This window comes from Oreochromis aureus, linkage group 12 (assembly GCF_013358895.1).
Source record: "Oreochromis aureus strain Israel breed Guangdong linkage group 12, ZZ_aureus, whole genome shotgun sequence".
Classification (NCBI taxonomy): Eukaryota; Metazoa; Chordata; class Actinopteri; order Cichliformes; family Cichlidae; genus Oreochromis; species Oreochromis aureus.
Genome location: NC_052953.1, coordinates 31376448 through 31385805, shown reverse-complemented (window position 1 = coordinate 31385805; position 9358 = coordinate 31376448). Strand labels below are relative to the sequence as shown.

General features: G+C 42.1%; 1 protein-coding gene across 4 annotated transcripts in view; it reads right to left on the bottom strand.

The window, feature by feature from the left end:
- Nucleotides 1-2217: 2217 nt before the first annotated feature.
- tet3 (tet methylcytosine dioxygenase 3) overlaps nucleotides 2218-9358 on the bottom strand; it is a 48336-nt gene continuing 41195 nt past the window's right edge. For all 4 annotated transcript variants that reach the window (XM_039620864.1, XM_039620866.1, XM_039620867.1 and 1 more), the window contains one exon: nucleotides 2218-9279. In XM_039620864.1, the coding sequence (XP_039476798.1) occupies nucleotides 7481-9279 (1799 nt within the window). In that variant the 3' untranslated portion in view covers nucleotides 2218-7480. The remainder of the gene's footprint in view (nucleotides 9280-9358) is intronic.

Here is a 9358-nt window from a genome sequence, read left to right as displayed (position 1 = left end):
CTCTGGGAGCTTGAGGGTCCTGCTCAGTATCTTAGCTGTTCCCAGGACTGCGCTCTTCTGGACAGAGATCTCGGTTGTTGTTCCTGGGATCTGCTGCAGCCACTCGCCTAGCTTGGGAGTCACGGCATCTAGTGCTCCGATTACCACTGGGACCACTGTTACCTTCACCCTCCACATCTGAGCCCTTGGTGCTTCTCCACCTTCTCATGTTCCTTCTTCCTGATGTTGCTGTCATTCATTATCACTACATCTATCACTACGACCGTCTTCCTCTGTAATCTCGTTATGTTTTTTCTAAAATTATAGCTTATTTTTCCTTTGTAAAGTGGCTTTCAGCTGCCAGTACACTAATCAATGTGATTGGCCAAATGTTGCCAGTGCCACCCCTTTCATGTGAATGTGTTAATTGGGAAACCCTTCATCCAACCCTTTCCTGTTGATTTAAAGGTGGCTGAACTACAAGACTTAACTGAGCAACAGGTGATGCTTCCTCAGGTTTTGATTTCCAGGGTTTTGATTTCCATGAATCATCATCGACCGCTAAATCACTGTGATTTTTAATTTCAGTCAGTAGGTGGGGGTATGTGGTGGGGACCGGCGTTGGAGGGTGGAGTGTGGAGCCAGCTGAAAAGCTGCCCACATGAAACTGCGAGCTATTTGATCCCAAAGCATTGTGGCAGAGGTGCGGAGCTGAAAGCATTGTGTGCACCATTACCTTTGAACAAAAAGCAACCAAACAGTTACTGAATGCTTTGTGGGTCCGAGTCATTCACAACATTTTTAATTGATTATGTCAATAACGTAACTACAAAGTTATGGGAAGCTTAAACTTAGTTTCAGAATAATTAAATCTGAGACTTTGTATTGTCATGATCATCTTTGTCATTGTAAGGTTATTAAAGTTTTAAATTGTGTAAAAAATAAATATACCATTTAAATTTGATCATATTTAAAGTATTTTTAAATAACACAAGCTACAAGGGTTGCTTGTGTTATTATATGTGTTTATATATAATTTATATATAAATAAATATATATAATTTATATATACCACATATAATATGTGGTATTATATGTGTGGTATTATATGTGTATGTGTTATAACACTTACTTGTTTGTTGTATTAGTATGTTGGCTGATATACATTTTTGCATTTGAAAATAAAAGTTGGGCTGATTTTAATTCCGTTACAAGAAGTGTTGTTAATTATTCTTTTTGAATCACACTTACATAAAGTGTTTATATTGATTAAGTGTTGTACTGTTCTAGAAATCTAAAGGATGATAAAACATAATGTAATTTAGTTATATTCAATTTGTATATAGCAAAATTAAAAAAAATAGTAAATTACCACAAATAGTTTTTTAATATAGTCGAACTTGAAATGTTTGTCAGTGGGTAAGTTATTCTTACTACCTTGTACTTACAATGAATAAGTTGTCCTGACTTAGTCCTACATCAGGGCGATTTTGGTCCACTCCTCTACTGATGTCCGAAAAAGTTTTAACTACACAATGAATCCCTAAGATATCTTCATATGAAGAAAAAAAGTGCAATTTCAACAGCACATGTTAGTGTCTTTTCTTTTGTTTTACTGCGAAAACACTTTATGAAAAAATAAATTTCTTTAGTATATAGTGAAAAAAACAGGAAGTTTTCTGTCATTTAAATGTTTATCTATTGCTTAATTGCTTTAGTGCACTATGAATGACATTGGAGGTGTTTAGGTTTGAAAAGCTGTAAAAAAAAATTGCACAAGTTTTTGCAGCATATATATTATGACAGACTTGAAAAAAAAACATGTAAACCTTTCTATTTATTGGTCTGAAGTTATAGAGACATTATTACACAAAAGGAGACCAGATATACCAACATGAGCTGAAAAAAGCTGCCTTGGACCCCTCAGAAGCAGGACTACTCTCACCACCACAGACACATTTTTGAGAACCTAGGCAATATGTCTTTATTGAATTGAAAGAAATTGGTCACCACTTTCTCTCTTAACCCATGTCCACTCTATGATGCCCTCACATTTTCTCCCCAGCTGCATTTTCGATGGCTGAAAGACTGGAACACATTGAATATTTACAGTTTTCCCTTTTTAGATCCTTGAGATGAGCCTTCACTGAGCAGAGGCCAGGACTCAGTGATCCTCGCTGCACTTGGAACCAGAATTAAATACAACTTGACCAAGAAATGAAGTCACTAAGAACAACACGTGTTTCACTTCAATTTTATTATTTATCGCGCAACATAAAACAATATTGTGGGTTGTTTTTTTATTCTTTTTTTCTTTTTTAACCACATACACTATGTATTCACATAATACACCATACAGCTACAAAGAGAGAGAGAGACTGAACAAAAACACTTTTTTTCCTTTTTTTTTACATACTGCATCCTTGACATGAAAAATAAAGAACCAAGAACAATCCTCAAACTTAAAGGAATGTAGCTGCCAGTTGTGTTGGTTCACTTTCTTTTTCTTTCTTTTCCTTTTATTTAATTTTATGGGTCAGGGTCTCTATCCCAAATTTCAAGTGTGCGTTAAATTAGGACTGTGGGCCGTACACAGTTAGATGCAAATCTATGTGTGTTTATCTATGTGTGTCACAAACTATACAAAATTTAGAAGAAAGAGAGGGAGTGAGTAAAGGAAGTGCATCACTTGGGAGAGGAAGAGGGAGGCAGTACGCAATTTTTTTTTTTGTTTTTTTTTTGTGTCGTTCAAATATCTTAGCATTCAGTTAACATGAACATGTACAACATACTCAAAAGATCATTTGAATAGCCTCTGGTACTTGCAAAGTACCAAATGTAAAACCCAGCTAACAGTCTTCATATAATATGATTCTATATCTCGTCCTATTTTAAATGAATTCAAGTACAGTATGGAATGAAGATTAATAGAGAATGTAATCAACAGTTTGAGTGCACCACCTGCCCTCAAAAAGAGATGTAAATTTGTAGCGTTGTAACAAAAGACTTTTCATAAAGTCAGCACCAGGGCAGCTTCCCTTCCTGTGAAACTGCTTTAATCAAAAGTATAGTTCTCTTGACATTCGAAGAGCTCAGAAAAATATTTGTGGTAATTATTTATCCCTCGCTTTTTTTTCCTTTTTTGTATTTTTTTTAACACAGTGAATTTTTAAGGTATAGCATCATAGCACCGACTGAACCGACTCACCCCCCAGGATCTCAGTACTTGTCCACTTGGGAGGTGGTGCCTCTCATGAGAACCATCTACCAAAGTTATGAAGCATTTAGAAATGTACAAAGTCACCAAGATATCATATGCACCATATCCTCAGCACCCTTTTGTTGTTTCGGTAATTGTTTGTGTTGTGTGTGTGTGTGTGTGTGTGTGACTAATATATGGGCAAGTCTTAAGCTCGATAAGTAAAATGGGTCTTGTTACTGTACTATCAAACTACTGTTAGACATGGCGTGGGTCATCTAATTATCATGGCAAATGAAAGATCTGCAGTCTTCCGCAGGGGAGCTGTGATTTTTCTGCCACGTGCATACTTGGCTATTATAAAAGCTAGAGCGAATAATAATGATGAGACATCTAAGCAAGCAGGGCGGTGGTAACACAACTGACAAAGACTGCTGGGCAGTAACTCATTAAAACGTCACCCAATGTGTCACCTCAGACTGGCTCCGTGGCAGTCAGTATAGTTATAGGGGGTGTTTGATATTAAAAGAATAGTTCATCATTGAAAAACTTATTCGCTCTCCTGTTGACACTCAGAAGACAAACTCTGTACTGTTCTAAAGTCTGTATGATAAATATGAAGCCGCAGCTATGAGACAGCTGAGATTAGCATAAAGACCGGGCACACAGGAAGCAACATAAGTGACAAAATCTGCCCGCCAGCAGCTTTAAAGCTCACTCTGTTTTCTTGTTGTTAGATTTTTTTTCTTTGCAGGGGAATGTGTACCAGACGGTTTCCAGGCTGCTAGCAGTGATTCTTTTTTATTTTTTATGAAATATCTGCTGGTGGCTTTGTTAGCCTGGGTTCTAACCCCCAGTAAAATCACAATGTGACAGTGGTGTTGACAAAGCTTACTTAACGTGTGTTAAAGAGGTTTAAAGTGCCGGCAGTTAGATTTTAGTTAGGCTAGCTGTTTCCCCATGTTTTCAGCCACTCTGCTAAGCTAAGCTAATCAGCTGCTTAAGTCAAGCTAGTAAACTAGCCAAGAGGTAACTCTTATCACGCTCATGGGAATGTGGGAATCACATTATTCCGATTTTGGTGTTTGTTTGTTTTTTTAAAAATATGATGCTGTCATGAATCTGTCACAGAGTTTGAGACTATTGTCAACAAAAATGAAAATCACAACAACTGAAAGCTGTCAAGCTAAAACTCTAAATTCCTACATTAGCACAACTGCAACACGGGGGATCTCTTATTTTCGCTTTACTGTTGCCAGTGAGTCAGCTGAGTGTGGTTTCATGTTACATAATTGGGCTGACTAAATCGTTTTCAGAAATTTCTGGGGCTCTGTCAGTCGCATGCCGACAGGGGGTACAGTACTTAGGAAAGCAAAAACAGCAGAGTGACTAAGCACAGATTTGCACACAACACACTGGGGCCAAGTGTTGTTTACTGATGTTCAGGGCTGTCAGAGACTTCAGAAATACCCCCATGTCATTCGTGGTTTTGTTACTTTCCTCACAAGTTAAATAATCTTACCTAAATAGTTTGATATTTACATTTTTTATCTCTCTCTTGAGGAAATTAAAAAAAAAAGCTTCAAGTTGTCAATAATCGGCTCTTTCTGTGTCATTAAAATCAAGATTAAAAGTGCTTTTATAAATCTTTTCTTCTTTATGTACAATTTGTATTAGCTATATAAAAAATGATGAAAAAAAACAATAACATCAAAGACAATCATTATCATTATCACCATGTAGTAATAAATAAGAGTAAAAAAAAAAAAAAAGCAGGTTAAAATGAGTGTGGAGATCTAGAGCACACAAAGGGACATGCATGATTCTCTGCCCTCAGTAGCAAGTCGTGATTGTGACCAGTGTCTCTACAGCGTGAGGTAGAGAGCTGGAGAAAATCGGGAGAGGTAACAGGGTCTTTCACAGATGACCAGGGCCTTGGCCCAAACGACCGCCCAGCAGCTGGGAGTCGGCTTGCATCAGCAGTCTCTCATTTTCATTTCTGACACATGTTGCAGGTGAACCATGTGACCACAAAGGGAAATAAAAACGAGCGATTTACGGACTCTCGCCAGGCTATCAAATAGTCTCTCTCTTTGGCTCTTTTCAGACACACTCGCACGCAAAGTGAGAGATTCATCAATCTGATGCGCTCGCGTTCGGCGCCAAACCCTGGAAGCTACAGAAATTTTCTACGGTTTCCCTTTTATCTCTCAGTACTATTTTCTCTGTGAAAAGCACTGCTAAATGGGTTACCAAGAAATGCAGTGAATGACTGTGCTTTCTCTGCCCTGTACAGTGTACTTTTCTTTTTGTTTGAGACAAAAATCACTACATGCCACAGCAAACTGCAAAAAAAAAATAAAAATAAAATAAAAACTCCTCTAAAGGAAACCAGTTTTTGAGCCCAATGCGGAGCTGAACCACACGGTGGCCATTTTGATTGGCTGGCTCTGCGGTGACAAGGTGCCTGCGGAAGGACACGCCTCGCTCTGCTCAAAGATGACAGCACCATGCAGAGAAAGGAGTGGGCCCTTCACAGTAAATCAAGTGTAATAGGAGAGCACCAGAGTGTGTGTATGAGCACCAAAAGCACTGCTGTCCCAACACTGTTTCCTGCTGCTCTAACCCACGAAGGGTTTCCTGTTCACATCTGTGGCACATTTGTAATGTCAGCTTTGCCTTCAGCTGTTTTATCAAGTCCAATCTATGGTCAGCAAGCAGGGTGGAGAGCCCCCTCTAGTGGCCATGGATGGTTAAAGCAACAATGAGACAAGGCTGCCATCTAAATGAATCCCAAGTGCTTATAGGTTTGTTTGTACACACCACTTTGAAACAGCAGTCGACGCTGCCCTCTAGAGTTTACACTTGGAAGTGCTCACTCCTACTTGAATGTTATAGGAAGATAAAAGAGTGCCACCTGCTCCGTCTCTCTATGTGGGGATAGCAGATCTGGGTTAAATGGCTTGCACAAATAGTATCGCTTGTTTTGGCCTCTGTGGAGCACCGGGTTTGAGAACTTCAGCTCTCCGCACAGAGCAGAGGAAAGCATCTGTGAGATAACTCGTTAGGGCTTTTCCCTAGCGCGACACAAGTTCTGCACCTTTGTGTTAAAAGCAGTAAATCCCAGTGTTCTGGTATCCCACCTGGGCCAAAACACAAATGTTTAGTTGCAAATACTACTTGAGCCGAATTTGAGTTAGAGCACCTAAATACAGCATCGAGTGCCATGAAGAGTAGCGGAATGAAAATCGATCAGAGCAGGAAGCTGAGCACCAGTCAGAAGCTAGAAGGGAGAGTAGGAGGAGCGCATCATCTCATCATCACGACAAGGCAAGCTGCAAAGGTTTCAATCAGTAATGCTTAAGAGTTATTCTGAGCCTGGGGACTATTTTCTTCCTTCAGCATGACACTTGAAACCAATCGCTGCGCTTTTTCTAAGTACCTGGAGCAAAAGGGCTTTGGTGATTTCCCTCCTTACTGTTATCTTTTTTAATATTTGTGTAGATGGTTGTTTGTTATAATTAAAAAAAACATACTGTCAGTGGCGTATTTGACAGTGGTGATGCTGGTACTGATTGATTAAAAATCAAAAAAGCTTTTGATCACGATCTTCATAATGGTGATTATTGGGATTATTCTTTAAAAAGGCCCAGAAATGGCTTTATAAACTAAAAGAAATGATTGTGGTTACTATATTGTTGATTTTTCTGCCGTATCAGGGAGATAATGGCTCCTCCTCATCTAAATACAGCTTTAAGATTGATAAGAACAAAGAAAGTCAAATGGGGGGGAAAGGGTGCATGTTTTCCAAACATGGAAAAAGCAAGTGTCCAAGTCTGTCAAACTCAGACTGATTGATTTAACAAAAATATAAAACCAAAACAAAACAGATCACCTTATTAATAATAACATTAATGAAAAGAGCAATAAAAAAAACAAGTCTTCATCATAATAATACCTGTAATAACAACATTGACAGTAACAATCATAATAATATTGATAATAATAGCAATAATTAGAATCATTAAAATTCTATAAACAAGAAAAAGCAATGGAGTTCCTCTCTGGGGAAAAGAGAGGAAGAGCACCACAGGCAGTGTGTCTGAAGCCCAAACCACTGCCTGACATGAGGTAAAAAACAATAAAAATGTCCCCCTCCTCCAAGTGGACTGTAGAGGGAGGCAGGATGGAGGGATGCCAGACTGCGGGACGGCTGAGAGACATTGATTCTGCTCAGTGCTCTCTCTCCAGCCCTCCACTGCACCACTCTGTAGCTATCAGTCACTCTGTGTCTATGTGTCCTCACACAAAGTGGCTGTAGGGCCCAGTGACGACGGTGGAGGCATAGGGAGACACGGTAACCGTAGAGGTGGTGTAGAACGTGGGGGCTAACCGCGTCACCGGCCCCTCCTTCTTGTCTTTAGATTGTCCAGGTCCTGGACTAGCGCCTGCCGCCGTAGCGCCCCACTTGCGTTTCTTCCCGAGTGTCTTGATATCCTCCTGGGAGAGGCCAAGGAGAGCCGCTTCCTGCTGCCTCTGCAGTGCTCGCTCTGCCAGCAGCTTCATTTTGGCCTCCCACAGAGCCAGGCCATGCATGGGCTGGTTGAGGTTCTTGTGCTGGTAGAAGACCAGGGAGATGCGGGAGGGGTGGGAGCGGTCAGGCTTTTTGAGTGGAGTGGTAGCGTGTAGTTCCCGACGAGCACATTCGATTAGGATGGAGCCGTGGGCTGGTGCCACTGCTACCCCGCCAATGTAAGGGTCCAGGAAGTTGTGCTCACTATCAGACCAGACCTCATCCTCCTCATCTTCGCAATTCTTGGTGCTCTCAACGTCGCTCTCTGCTCGGCTGGGCGTGTAGCAGGCCTGATCTGATTGCTGCAGGGCATCGGGGAAGAGGCGACCCTCTGGAGCAGGGGAAGGGGTGTTACTTGCCACAGAACCTCCAAAAGATTTCCAGGCCTTTTCCTGGGGCCCAACCGGAGTGGAACACCGACTTTCTCCAGTCTTGGACCAGATCTTGTCGGGATAGGCCCCTGCAGGATTGCTGTGCTTCATACCAGGGCTATAAGGCCCCATGCCCCATGTTTGCGGCTGTGGGCTAGCAACGGGGCTCACCCAGTGCCTGGGGGTGCCTGGACGTGGGGTACTTGGCCGTGGTGTAAGTGGGCCTGAGTGAGAGACACCGGGCTGTGGGGTAACCGAGTGAGGGGTGCTTGGGCGGGGAGTGCTAGGACGTGGGGAAGCTTGATGTATGTTACCTTGGACCACTGTGCCTAGCTGAGGGGATGGAGATGGAGAGGGAGGTACCTGGAGTGACGGTGATGGGGCAGGGGAAGCCCTCATAGTGTTTAAGCCAAGGAAGGATGACCACTGCTGCGGGTAAGGAGAGGCCTGCCGCTGCTGGAGATGCTGGTGAAACTGCTGCTGTTTTTCCGATGAGGCCTCGGAACTTTGTTTATGCTTCTGATGGGCATCCCAAGTGGTGGGAATAAAACTTCCATTAAGCTTGTGCCCAGACCAGGTCACAGGTTGCGGGGTGCTTCTTGATGTGTTGGCTCCAACCTGGTTCGGCAGCGTGCCTTCATAGACTGGCACATCCATAGGCTCCTGTTTGATGACCGGCGTGCCTCTGTTGGAGGACTCAGAGGAGGCAGAGGAAGGACGGGATTGGCTATAAACTGGGGCCTGGGTGTAAGTCGTGTGGTTTGGTTGGTTGGCTTGCTCTGCTTGGCTGGAGCAGGAAAGGGCCACCCTGGACTGAAAGTTTTGAATGTCAGGCTTCTGATCTACCTGGACAGCTTTACAGCCAGCTCTGGGCAAAGAGCCATTTCGACCCTCGTAGGTCCTCAGTACAGGGGGGAAAAGTGTATTGGGTGAGCACCTGTAGTAGGCATAATCCATTGGGGGCAAACTGGTGTGGAAACCATTTACTGTATCAGGTGCAGAGGGCTGGCCAGTTGTGGGGAGGCCTCCCCTTGCATAGTAGACAGGGTTTGTATACATGGGATTTACTGGGTCTACTGCTTGCACAGAATATCCATCTATCGATCCGTTTAAGGGATCCTTTTTGATGTTGGGCTTCACCTCTTGTTTTATAATTGCTGTTTGTTTGACACAAAAGAAAAGTAAGGAAAACAGGTTACAAACAAGTCAAAATCTTAAAGTATTTCAGTTTTTACG